The 13,866-nt window shown below is 31.0% G+C and overlaps 2 protein-coding genes across 4 annotated transcripts; both read left to right on the top strand.

Annotated features, from left to right (window-relative positions):
• The first annotated feature begins 1,302 nt into the window (after window positions 1–1,302).
• Window positions 1,303–6,655, top strand: abo (de-etiolated protein 1 abo). The gene is made up of 8 exons (XM_069132581.1): window positions 1,303–2,339; window positions 2,443–2,580; window positions 2,654–2,798; window positions 2,888–2,996; window positions 3,087–3,279; window positions 3,371–3,654; window positions 4,743–4,949; window positions 5,160–6,655. The coding sequence occupies exons 1-8, from the start codon at window positions 1,932–1,934 to the stop codon at window positions 5,341–5,343; spliced, it is 1,668 nt and encodes a 555-aa protein (XP_068988682.1). The 5' UTR covers window positions 1,303–1,931; the 3' UTR covers window positions 5,344–6,655.
• Window positions 6,656–6,989: 334 nt separating this feature from the next.
• Window positions 6,990–13,004, top strand: LOC138190077 (serine-rich adhesin for platelets). Of its 3 annotated transcripts, none has more exons than XM_069132579.1 (3): window positions 6,990–7,292; window positions 7,706–8,850; window positions 8,988–13,004. In XM_069132579.1, exons 2-3 carry the CDS (start codon window positions 7,987–7,989, stop codon window positions 10,965–10,967), a joined length of 2,844 nt encoding a protein of 947 aa, XP_068988680.1. In that variant the 5' UTR covers window positions 6,990–7,292; window positions 7,706–7,986; the 3' UTR covers window positions 10,968–13,004. The 3 variants fall into 3 exon arrangements, with proteins under 3 accessions (XP_068988680.1, XP_068988679.1, XP_068988681.1); XM_069132578.1 differs by having other exon boundaries at window positions 6,990–7,296; XM_069132580.1 differs by lacking the exon at window positions 6,990–7,292 and adding an exon at window positions 7,306–7,419.
• Window positions 13,005–13,866: the final 862 nt, after the last annotated feature.

Raw genomic sequence — 13,866 nt, 5'->3', positions numbered from 1 at the left:
TTCTTTTTCATTCGTATGATCTTGATTTTTTATGCCGTTTAATTGTAACATACATGTACGAGTGTTTCTTTGAGTTTTAAGAATTGTCAAAAAATTAGCCACTAATATTCTTATTTACATTCTTTTCTTGAAACTTCTTTTCTTTGCACCAGTATTGTACTACAAACTGTTATCGGTATATTTCATTTTATTTTGATCATTAACAAATATCCTATACAATTTGTGCTGGTGCGTGAAATACACGCAAGAATTGGTTGTGAAACAAAATTACAGAGACATTACAATAGAAGTTATGAGAAATGGAAAAGTAGAATGGATCATGATATTTGTGTACTTGTTTGAAGTTGTACTTTTTTTCTCAAATACGGTTATATACTATCCTATATAATTTATGTTACTCTTCTCATCATAAAATCGAGCATAAATATATTACATTAACTATTAGCGCAATAAACGAATTGTTTATTTATCATTGGATTGATATGGGTTTGGTACAGACGCAAATTTGATCGTTCGTAATACACAGCTGATAATCAGCTGAAATAAGTATCATAGATATATGAATAAAGTAGAGAATGTGAATAGCATTTAGATACGGATATGTATCATGTTAAACTTTATAGATTTCAATATAGTATACAATTCAGGTAATAATTATCTGCAATATCAATATACATATAAACACTTCTTCAATTTGCCATATTACGCAATATACGTGTAATAAATTATAGTGTTGCTGTTCTTATAGGTCAATGAAATTTGATTTGTTTTCACAGTATATATAATAAAATATAAGGAGTACATTAATTCTTTATGTTGTCTGTTTTTAAATGTGATAAGTGGAAAATTGATGATAAATTGTAATTGGGAAAAAAGATAATGTATTCAATTTACATAACTAAATATTATCTAATTGCAAAAGATTGTAAACAAACTTGAAAATAAATAAATGGTTTTTGTTGAAAAAAATTTAACTGTTACAGATATTTAACAGATAACATAAACTATATATATATATATATATATATATATATATATGTATGTAGAATACAAGTATAATAGCGATAATAGTAGTATCAGCAAATAGTATTAATAGGACTATCTTATTTGAGAAATATTCTGCATGCAATTAAATGTATATATAGGAGTTGTATAGATATTTTTAGTAAGCAGTATTCAAAATTGAAAATTCTATTAGATTATTATTAAAATACTGAACAATTTTCATCTACATTCCTTATTTTTGTACGAACGATCCTAAATGTTAGAAGATCTATAGTTTATATTATTAATAAAGTTATACCAATTCATATATGTATAGGTCAATCAGTATGTGATTCACATACGCGCATGCGTGTATGCGATATACATATACGATGCGCTATGCATAGATGAGTATAGTATCTTTGTAATAATAAAGTAATTCTTATAAAGTGCTGTAAAATAATAAAGTGATCATTATAAATATAACAATAAAAACAGAAAGAATGAACAAGTCGATATCTTAAAAGTTATCAAATCAGAATATGGTTACACAAGTTGTACAGTAAGAAAATAGGCGCAAAAAGAAATAGATAGATTAGATGCAAAGTATATTCAAACTGACATAGCAGATCGCTTCGCATAGAAGAATGGGGAAAAACTCATGTTGATTTAAAGTTATATGAGTTGTTTAAATTTTGAGTAGAATACGTTAGTAACATTAATAATGTTACAAATATAAGATTATCTTCCGTTTTTAACGTAAAATCAACCTTAAAACTTTCATCCTTACAAACTTAAATGAAATATGGAACATAACCAAGAGAATAAGGTTTGATCTATTTTTATAAAGAAAAAAATAGAAGGCACTTTTATGTTGTTCGGTTTACACGTACGTGTACATCAAGTGAAATGAATAATCTGATACATGTTCGTAATATTCGCAAGGGATGGCTGAAAAGGAGGCAAAGATTGAATACGTGACAGAACCTTGCCCTATTAAACCTCGTAAAATAGGTCCACAGAACATAGTATTACGCCTGAAACGTCGGGAAACATTTGGTTGTTCTTATCCAGGAACACACGTACACTGTGCTAGACAATTTTATCAAAATGTATTTCCAAATTTCACTGTTATGAATGTGGAGAAACCTCCATGTTTCCTTAGGAAATTTAGTCCTGATGGTCGTTATTTAATAGCATTTAGCGCAGACCAAACTTCTATAGAGGTTTATGAATATCGTGGTGCATCTGCGGCTGCTGATTTATTAGCAAATTGTGAAGGCGAATATATTGGCCATAAGAACGATGAATGTAGTTTCCAAATTAGAAGGAACATTTTTAGTCGATTTTTTAAGGTGTATTGTATTAATTTTAATCTTTTAATATCATAGCTTCACTTATGAATGATCAATTTTTATTAACTAAAATAAATAACAAGATTTATTACAATATTTATAGGCTAAATGGATTGTTAATGTGGTTCAAAGTAATGAACAATTGAACAGAGAATGCAGTTTATTTACAGACGATGGCCGGTATGTAATTGTTGGTTCAGCTGCACATATTCCAGATGAATTGAGACCACATTTTTATCAGGTAAAGATGTTATCATATGGCTATTAGTTCTTAAATTATTAAGTATTGATAATATTAAATTTTATTCTTTAAGATTTATTCTAACAATGAAGCGCTGACTCCAAATCCTAGATCACCTCTTGAAGATTATAGCTTACACCTTGTCGATTTACACGGAGGGAAATTGTGTGATACTAGACATTTTAAAGTAGATAAAATATATTTGTCTCATAATCAAGGCAAGCATAATCTTAATTAAATATTGCTCGTGAATAACGTGTCTATTTCATTTATTCAGATCAATCAACAAACATTTTTATTTACGTAGGCCTCTATCTTTATAAAGATATATTGGCGGTACTGTCTGTACAGCATCAAACCATTCATATATTCCAAATCCTTGATGGAATGTTTATCAATGTTAGAACAATAGGAAGGTACCACTTCTATAAAAAGACATTTTTTGTTTTAAATTTATTCTAGTAACTATTGTTGCATTATCAATAACTGACTTTGGTTGGAAACAGGTTTTGTTTAGAGGATGATGCATATTTGATCAGAAGTGCATGTCCAGGAGTGAACTGTCGTCCGTTTAGAGATGTCACAATAAACTGTCTTAAACATAAATTATTAGTTTATTTGTACAAAAGGGCGGCATATATTAGCGATACAACAAAGGATCCATATGAGTTGAGACGTTTTTATCAATATTTTGACCAAGTATTGTATAAAATTTGAATACGTTTATTATAAAAATCTCAAGCATAATGGCGCCTTGAATATATGTTATCATAATAAATTAATGTTTCAGTTAAACGCATTACGAATGTGGAAAATGCAGTTATTAGATACAAATCATGTTCTTGTAAGATTCGCAAGTGAAGAAGTGGCGACGCTTCAAGCAAACGAACCTAATGTACAACCTGCACTTCTGGTAGTTTATGATATGGTCACTGCTAAAATATTAGCTGCATATGATAACACATCCACACAATTATTAACACAATTTGAAAACTTCAGTGATTTCTTCAGGAATGCTAGAATGAGTGGTGATTGTCAGTATATGTGTTCTCCATCTAACAATATATATGCAAGGTATAATATTCACGAGAGTACAGTGTAATATACAGGATATCCCAGTATTGTGAAACAAGATTAAATGTGTGTGTGTGTGTATATACACATAGATTTTTCATCATTCTCGAAATATGGAAATATTTTATTTCGGACGCCAATGTTCAATTCTTGTTGTTCGAACGCCCAAAGAACTGAACATTCCCTTTCGCATGCACATATACTTTAGTCATATAATTTAGGGACACTCAACGTAATTATCAATCAAATATAGCAGTGTTTCGAAGTACGATTCATAATGTGACAACTCTCGGCAATTGGCGTCACTCATGTGAGTTAACACCAGAACACTAGCACTTTGATGCTTAAAGCAACAAATGGTGTGCCATCATTTTGATACGTGAAAAGTGAAATTTTTATAATTTTTATTTCATTACAATATAAGAATTGTTAATAATTTTGGCGAGATTTTTCTGATTTCAATTAAACTGACCGAAGTCGAACTTCACTTTTAGGATTAGAACTACCAGAATTTTTGAACAAGGAAAATTTGAGGATTCGCTGTGCCAAAAATTATAAAAATATAAACCTATCTGCGCATATATGCAAAAACAGAAGAAATAGTTTGTTTAATTTGTACAGGATAAAAAAATCAGTTGCAATCAAATTATAGATGACAACGCTATATAACTCGACGTTTCAGTCTTCACTTCGTTATCTTTTTGGGAAACGCTATTATACTTTCAAATGTTCAAATAACTATCTTTTCATCTATTCCTATTTAACTATCGATAATTCTTTAAATAATTCGATTTATGACTTATTTATGGATTTATATTATATATGTTATATTATATTAGTTAGAAAAATGTCGCTGGATCATTAACACTTTCTATGTTGTGAGAAGAAAAAGGGAGTTATATAAATTTCATTTTTTACAGATAGTAACATATCGTTTTCATTCTTATTGCCTGTCCTTTTGGATGTCGCATCCAGCGTGACCAAGTTCGAGCAATTATTGATAAGGAAATGCGCCAGTGGTGTGCAAAAATACAACACAGTTTCCAAAAATATTTAAAAAATAGTATTAATCCATAATTTTATTACAGATTGTTACAACAGAGATTTAAACAAACAATAATAAGTGCCAGATACGGTGGTGTTACAGAAGCTACGAAAAGATTACTTGCTCAATTGCCTATATGCGCTCAATCCTACTCTAGTTCTCCGTACCTTGACTTATCCCTATTTTGTTACGATGACAAATGGGTATCTATGATGGAGCGTCCCAAAGCTTGTGGCGAACACCCTATACGGTATAGTTTCCATTTGACTTTTGATATTTCTGGGAATTACTTGCTAAATCTATGAAATGTATAAATTTCATATGAAAAATTGCCAAGGGTTATTAAAATTACTTCCACGTATATATATATATATATGTTAAAATTGTTCTTTTTGTAATGATAATTCATACTTAAACGCAATTATTTAATGCTATTAATGTTGTTACATTATTTTTAAAGGTTTTACGCTCGTGATTCTGGTCTTTTAAAATTTCGAATGTATGCGGGAATGTTAGGTCGTACAACACCTACAGCTGCGAGACGACTAGTTGCATTTACCTTCCATCCAACAGATCCATTTGCTATTTCTGTTCAACGAACAAACGCAGAATACATCGTCAGTTTTCATGTTAGGCACGTTTAACTTTTCATCGAAGTATTTCAACGTATTACATTTTTCCGATGAATACGATCTCATTGTACAGTTTCAATAATAATCTTAACATTTTCCGAACTGAAGGATTATTAAAAAAAGTTGATGTATATGTAAATAATTTTATTACGAAAGTACGACGATTAATTGGATTTTGTACTTTGTTGACACTTCCCTTACTGTTCATGAACAGTAGAGCTTCGTATAATCTTGGATATAACGTTCTATGTTCTATAATCCTCAATATAATAAATATACGTTATATAACTTTCACGAGTTACGCATACATTATATGAACCTGTTGTCAGCTATTCTTCTATTAATGAAGCAATTTCAAATGATCAAGATATTAAGCCATTTGGAAATATGTAATTTAGTGTTACAATACTTTATTATATACTGACCGACTATTAAATTTAAATATCGAAATCTTTTTGTTACACGAACTTTAAAAATTTGAAAGTACCATTCATATAAATACATGTAATAGAAGTATGTACACTATAACGAATAAGTTAAAGTCTTTATTATGTGCCTAAGTATTTAATTGCACCGTGATATTTTCATCTCTGTTATAATCTAATATAAGAGGTAAAACTTTATATTCTTCAAGATTTAATATTTTTAGAAATATACCGTTATACCGTTTAGAATGCAATCAACTATTCAATGTGTATTTGAATTAATAGGGTCAGATATATTTTATATTTTCATGGATATAATTTCACATTCAAATTTGAAGTCTTTTTATTCGAATAAAATTACCTATAAAATTGTGCGTGTACACTTCAGCCGACTACACATGTAACTGCATACTTGAGCGTTATTATACACGCACAAATTTATTATACAAGCATACTTGAATAGTGCCAGTGTACATGCTTGAATTATGTCATCGAAAGACGAGGTGAAGGCTGATTATACGTATAAACAAAACACTTTCACCTGTTATCATGCCGAAGACGGGAGATCAAAAGTAATTGTATTCATATCTTAGAAACGAATTTTAACACTGTCCTGCCGAAACACAACCAGCCGCTATATGGTTAAATACAGCAGCTTTCGGTTCGTTTTTATAGCTTTATATCTACGTCATGGAGTACAAAAAATGTAATTATGCCCTATTATCGAGTTCGATTAGTATTAATAAAATATGTTGGTCTACCGAGTATTGGGCCTCATCCCGCTACCATGATCCTCCGGCAAACTATAAACAAATTGACTTTTTACAGCCAGCTAGTTACGTCATTATCGAGTACAAGATCGTAATAAAGCTTATATTAAAATTTATGATGCCCACTTTACTTTGGTAAATTTACTTAATGCATATGTATATCTGATACGATTGAATTGCAGTGGTACGCGTTCTTCAATTCGCTAAATCTGATATGGTAAAAACGTTCTTTTATATCGTAAAGATACCATACCCAAGTATCCTTTCTTTTTCTCTGTTAGTATCACATTCACAATTACACATATTACCATATTACCATATACCAAATTCTTTAAATAAATATTTTCGTATAGACAATTTTAATATCTGATGTTGTTTGATATAATCTGACGTATCTAAGGTAAAATAAATTGGAAATAGAGTAGAGCAATTAATGGGAAATATACAGCGCCATCTATTCTGTACGCTATACTATGATGCTGTGCCGATTCTAAAGGGGGACGTATTGAAATGCTTGAAGAAGACATGCGAAGCCATGCTGGATTTTGTATAAAGTGGAGTGCTTGATAGTTATATTTGATGTCTTTTATATGCATATTTGTAATCGAATAAATAGAATTTTGGATTTTCGCGTATATATGGTTCAATATATGAAGAAGAGAAAGATGTGGTAAAGGAAGAATCGATTTTCGATAATTTATGATCTTTCTATGCGAAGACGGCCAGTTTATATCACTTTGACCCCAAACACGTAACTTAAAACTCTGTAGGTAATTTCTGTAAAGTTGGTACTCGTTTTGTAATTATGATATATGTAATTAATACATGGTACATTTGTATTGATGCATTGTATATGTTGTAATTGAAAATTATATTCTGAGGGTTATTTGCACGTACGTATTATATTGTACTGTATTATTATATATGGTATGTGCGTCGATCGGAACACAAGTTACATATATACATATACATATACCATATTCTAAGATGACGGAAAAATATATAAAGATCTAATTTCAATTAATTTTGAGCTTAAACTTTAGAAATTAACTGGAATTTAAAAGAATTACTATGCAAAATATTGTACGAATAGAACATTATTGCTTTTAAAATGAACAATATATAGCATTTCAAAATTTATATTGCATCTTAAATATCTAACATTTTGTTTTGTTGCAGTGTTATAGAATGGAGATTATCTGTATTTTGGAAGAAAATCGCGCTTGGACAAATCATTCGTAATGGTTAAAACGTGTCATGAAATAATTTAAATATCGATTTAATATTGATATTTTCTACTAGTTATTACTATTTGTCTACACATATGTAGAAATAGAAATTTATAACCATATGGAGTTGTGAATGAAAGAACTTTTCTCTATATATATTTACATGCTAATCTTTATGTTTAAAACATATCGAATGTAATTACGTTTGATGATTGTACGGCTATTGCAAAAATGAATATTGATAAGACTAAAGAGAATTACGAGATGGATCAGAAATGCTTTATAGCATGGAGCCCTCTGGAAAAGAACGATTTCTCATTTAAACATAGATATGTAACATGTAGTAGATCAGTTCCGCATAAAAGCAAACGTCTTGCTAAGTACAGGCTGAGTCGATCCTTGAATTTTGATGCAAGTGCCTGTAATTCCAATTCAGAAAACAGTTCTTTCGAGGAAGACAAACATTTATCTAGATCTGCTAAGATAATGAGAGCTTTAAATTTCAATAGTAGTCCTTCCTATTATGGAAAAACAAAAATCAAAAAGTCATTAAATTTTAATTTAACTCCTAGTCCAAAAAGTTTTAGGCACACGAAGAAAGGTATACGGAAATCTTTGAGCCTGAACTTTAGTTCTCCTCTGTCTGTTCCTAATAAATTTTTGAATCTCAATGACAATCCTAGCGACTCGGCAAATAGTACTTTATTATTTTCATCTTCCGATTCAATCGACGAAAACCAAAATGAGACACCGTTGCAACAAAGTACAAAGGAACATGAAATGCTGCATTACTCTACACCTAATGCGAAGTATACTAGAAAATCGTCATGTCATTCAGCAAGTTTTACGCCATTACTACGTAGCCGATTGAAGGAAACCATCGACAACATTGTTTATGTTGCTGCGACACCCAATTCACAGTCATTAAAACGTGTCAAAGGCAGAACAAAATATACAGATAATATAACCATGAATACTTCAAGGAACCTTCTTCATGAATTTCACGATAAAGATGACAGTAGATCGTGCACACCAAAAAATCTAATTTGTATAATTCCAGAAAGTATGAGTGCTATTAAAAGAAGTCACAAGAAGGTAAGGAAAGAGAACTCGAGAATATCTTTCTCTTAGTTAATAGCTTTTGTCTCTTAAGAATTAAAAATAAATAGTTATACTGTTTATGTATTAACTCGAAGTTATCACTAATTTGTACATTGTAATATTATACACAGGAAAGATCGTCAAGGCGCAGCGATGGCTATACAACACAATTTACAGATAGTTTTGTAAAAAACGAGAGCGTACTTCAAGATAGATTTAGTCGATATAGTAAACAAATTGATCCGTTTCAAGATTCTAGATCGGATATAGAGCAATGTGCTAATAGAAGTTCTAACGAATTGGTATTAAGCCACTCCGAAGATGATATGTCAGATACAGGTTCACTTTTTGACTACACAGAAGAACAGAAGCATGTTTTCGAGGAATCTAAAAATGTATCTGAGTGGAAGTCGAATTATACTAGTGTTATACCCAAAATAGATAAATTTGATGTTAAAGTAAAATTGGAGGAGAATGCGGACCGTTTTTCGAGAGCTGACACTTCTAATCGTAGCGATATCGATGCAAGTAATTTATGTAAAGAAAATATCTATTTAGCTAACGGTGGTAGATCGGTAACCCCGGAGCCAGTGAAAGAAACTGTGTCAGAATCGCAGAAGTCCGTTACTCCTGAGAATCGTATCAACATTTTACAAACAATCAGTAAAGATTCCATAAAAAAGTCTCATAAAAAAGTTAAAGATAATAATAAGAGGAGATTGTTCAGTCCAAAAGTTTTACAAGATAAACTCGACGCTACGGAAAAACAAGAGAATGCAAAATGTTCGGAAAACTTTGAACAGTATGAAAGTACAGAAGAAAATAAAGTATCCGTAGAGGTGAATAATCCTGATGTATCAAGAGACGAGCGATCGTCTACTCCTGACAAGGTGAGTTCTAGCAGACTTTTATTGTCGCAATTTAGTTCTGTCAAAAAGTCCCATAAAAAGGACAAGCATAACAAAATATTATGTGGATTTTTAAAACGACAAGAATACTTCAATAAAGATATGGATTTAGTAACAAATAACAAATACGAACAACGAACATTTAATGATGAAATATCCGAATGTAAAAACAGCATTGAAGATTTTCCTTCGGATTTAGATGTCGTTAGAAATATCGAGGATTCTACATCTTTAGTGGCATCTGCCAGTTTAAGTTCTTCTCTGGATAAATTATCTCCAAGCAAAAGGAAGAAGCCACAAAATATATCGCCGGATCGTGAGAAAAATATGTCATATGATTTCGAACTACAAGAATTGGATACATCGAAAGAAGAATTTAAAATTTTCACGCCTCTTAAAAGGAAAAGATCATTATTTGCATTTACAGTTGCTAAGGAATATACGCATTTTTACGATTTAGCATCAGAAAAAAATGAGCGTTCGGATGACACTGTGGCGAGCATTAGCTTTTCACGGTGTTTAACACCTGTACCAAATTTTCCGAATAGTTGCGTAAAGTTAGAAAAAGATGATATAATAACAAAGTCCGATGACAATGCTGACAATGGAAACGTAGAGGAGGTATACGATTCGAATTGCGATTCGAACGATGTAACGGGCAGGTTGACTCCAAGAAATATGTCAACTACAGAATTGTATCCTAATCTGGATTCCATTAAAAAATCTCACAAAAAGAATAAACGTGGAAACAGCTCACGAAAAAGTTTCAATGCAATGAGAAATAACCATTCCATAGATGAGAAACACGAGACATCATTAGAAAGTGTTGCGAATGAAATGTATAATCCATTAGAATTTTCAAATGATTGCGTTATCGCTGATGATGTGATAAATAAGCCGATTTACGACAAATCGGTGAATAACGTGGAAAATTTGGTGAACCATACGACTGATGATAATCAGAATTGTCCAAGTACCAGCGCGGAAAATATATCAACGACCGTGACACCACCGAATTATTTAAAGACGAAAGCTTATATGAGGTTGTTACAGGAAACTTCTATCAAACGATCGCATAAAAAGGATCGAAATAAAAGGAAACAAGAATTGGTAGTCGATACGAACGAGTTATCGGACGATGGATCAATATTTGGCGATGAGGAGAAGTCATGTTTCATCGAAGATAGATCCGCGCACGATTAACGATAATCGAGTCGATGAAACGAATCTATACGATACGTTTTTAAATGTACCCTACTGGTAAGTGCAGCTGTAACGATTCATGCTTACGATCACTACATAACGTGTACGTTGAAACCAGCTTATAAACATTTTGTACAAGAAGCGTTTGAGAACCTTGCAGAATTATTTTTATAACTAGAAAGTGCACATTTAACTAAATCTTAAAACTTTGTTCGGTTCAATTCAATCATTATCCGTAATATGATCTTTGTTTTTCGTTCTATAAAATTTCTAGTGTGTAACATCGTATGAGCTGTATCGCGTACATCATCTATTTAGGTATATGTAATTAGTTTACCATTAACGCTCTATGGATGTATGTACACTGAGGATAACAATATAGTGACTAGTTTTCGTACGACATTTATGTCAACGAAATCTTTAGAAATACATTTATTAGAAGCGCTCGTGTTATATCGTGGAATCGAACGCGTATACAGTGTGTACCAGAAAATTGTCAACCTATGATAATACTATACAGCCGTGTTACACGTTTCAATATTATTATGTGAATTGAAATTGAATTATTTATATTGATTCTATGACCCTTTGTTTTCGAAATTTTACTTGCTTTTATATGATTATCTATTCTAATATATCCTTTATTATTACATATATGTATTTCTCGGATATGTTGTTAATAATGATATATGTATATGTAAAGTAATACAGTATAGAAATAAGTAGGATCTCCTTCTTATCCTTGTTAGTTGTTTCTCTAATATCTGCAACATTAGTCCCGTATAAATTTCGTTTATTTTCGTTAAATCATTTGTTCGATTCATCGTTTCGGATAAATATAATATAGTATGTTGTAAAACGTCACATTTTATATCGACAATGCACGATATCAGTAATTGTTACAATATTTTCTTATGTTAAGGGTGCAAGACGATTTATTAATTAAGCTAAGTACGACAGCTGTTATAACGACATCTCGAAATTGACATTAACACTAGTATATATATTTCTTTCCTTTTCTCTGTTCCTTCTCTCTCTTGAATTTGTCATTTTTATTTTTTCTGTCCTCGTTCATGCTTTCCTTGCTTTCCCATTTTAACAATCTTACTAATTTTAAATACACCTTATTAACTGGTACTACTAGGTAATAGTAACGAAAATGAAATAAAACTGATAAAATAATAATAAATAGTAAAATAACGAGGGGTAAACTTGAAAGATATTCATCTTTGTGGCAATATGCGCGTGCATTATGATACTGTGTATAGTACATATATGATGGTGATACAACGTAGAAATGAACATTGTGCATTAAGTTCGAGTTTCTCGCTTGTATTCTCCCCTATAATGTCTTCCTTTTCGAATGTGTACACGCGACGTGAGAACGAGATATAAGATAGTATTAACTACACTCAACGAGTAAATATTCGAGTATAAATTAATATACGTGATTTGTACATGATAAAAGAACTGTAAAGGACGATGTTTAGCCTACTTAAGTACGAATCTCATTTGCGTATGCACAAATTTGATGTAAGATTTCTTCCAATTAGTATCAGCCGTTTTAATGAAAAAGCAACCGATATCGTACAAAGTTTATGGAACTTGAAGCTTATTCCTTGAATTCTATTTCTATGAGATTTGAAGTAAATATCGATAAACGCCTGCATATAGCGTATAATTTCTCGAACCTTTGAACGTTATATACGCGCGAGTAATGTAACCGACTTTTGGATTAGAAATAATAAACGACTGAATTGTTTACTGTTCGAACATCTTTGCGACTATAATCGTAAGTTATACCTATTTTCCATTAAATTTTAATGACAATTTATATAAATACGTAAGTTATGTTTATCCGCGCTCGGCATCGCGATGTTGAGTTATTTGATCATAAGGTGACCTCGATGTAATATCTTAGGTCAAGATTTTTTATAATCTCGCATTTCAAATGAATTGTTTGAATAGCACGTTGAAATTGAATGCAAAATAAATAAAGTAAGAAGTAATAATAATAATAAAATCTATAGTAAGTAATATCAGTATTTTCTTTCTTTTTTCACCTCACAAAATCGATTAGCAATTGCTGTTGCAAGATTAATTTGCTTCCTTAATGCAAACCTTTAAGAAAAGTTTTAAAAGTTTCACCTTCATTTACAGTTTACGTCTATCTAGCAACATCATTCGTCATTTTTCCCATTGTATTATTATCGAAATTTTCTTATTGTTCTAAGATGAAAATTCGTTGCACCATTAACGTTGTTGATATTTTTATGCGACGCAATTATGTTAGAAATTTCAACTAAGTTAAACTTAACCGCTTAAAACGATTTACTTGATACTTTCAATCAGGCAATTTTTTTGAAGCATGCTATATAGTAACATTATTATATTATTGATATGATTTACAACTTGTCAACCATCTATAGTTGATAAATTATAGTATTTAAAATAAAAATTTTTATGTTTATTTACTTGTACTTGATGTTGCATTATTTTTCTATTTTTCTATTGTACTTTATACTATTTATACTTTCTGGATGACAAATAATATTTCGTTAATACGCAGAGCAACGATGAAGGTAATTTCTTTCACGATTTCTCAAATAAATGATAACCCGTACCTGTTAGCTAGTTGAATATATTTATGATTATGGCAACCCTGTTTTGACCATTTTCTAAAAATCATAATGTTACGGAGGCTGTGAATCGGACGTGCCACTTGAGAATGTACGAAATCTCGAGAGCCCGTCTCTCGATCTCGATCTCGATCTCAATTCAATGCTAACGCATACGCTGCTGCAACCGGCTTAGAATTATAGGCAGAATTCGCTGTAGTGGTATTCGGCAGTGTTTTTCGAATATCTCGAAGATTAGGGTCGATCATAGGGTCGAAATA

The sequence above is a fragment of the Bombus flavifrons genome, chromosome 2 (genome assembly GCF_040668555.2).
Source record: "Bombus flavifrons isolate JBK064 chromosome 2, iyBomFlav1_principal, whole genome shotgun sequence".
Lineage (NCBI taxonomy): Eukaryota > Metazoa > Arthropoda > Insecta > Hymenoptera > Apidae > Bombus > Bombus flavifrons.
This window is presented reverse-complemented; position numbering and strand designations above follow the sequence as displayed.

Coding starts and splice junctions, on each gene's coding strand:
- abo (XM_069132581.1), top strand. CDS start 1,932: ATGGCTGAAAAGGAGGCAAAGATTGAATACGTGACAGAACCTTGCCCT. Junction 2,997..3,086: donor AATGTTAGAACAATAGGAAG/GTACCACTTCTA, acceptor GGTTGGAAACAG/GTTTTGTTTAGAGGATGATG. Junction 3,655..4,742: donor TCTAACAATATATATGCAAG/GTATAATATTCA, acceptor ATTTTATTACAG/ATTGTTACAACAGAGATTTA.
- LOC138190077 (XM_069132579.1), top strand. CDS start 7,987: ATGAATATTGATAAGACTAAAGAGAATTACGAGATGGATCAGAAATGC. Junction 8,851..8,987: donor TTAAAAGAAGTCACAAGAAG/GTAAGGAAAGAG, acceptor TATTATACACAG/GAAAGATCGTCAAGGCGCAG.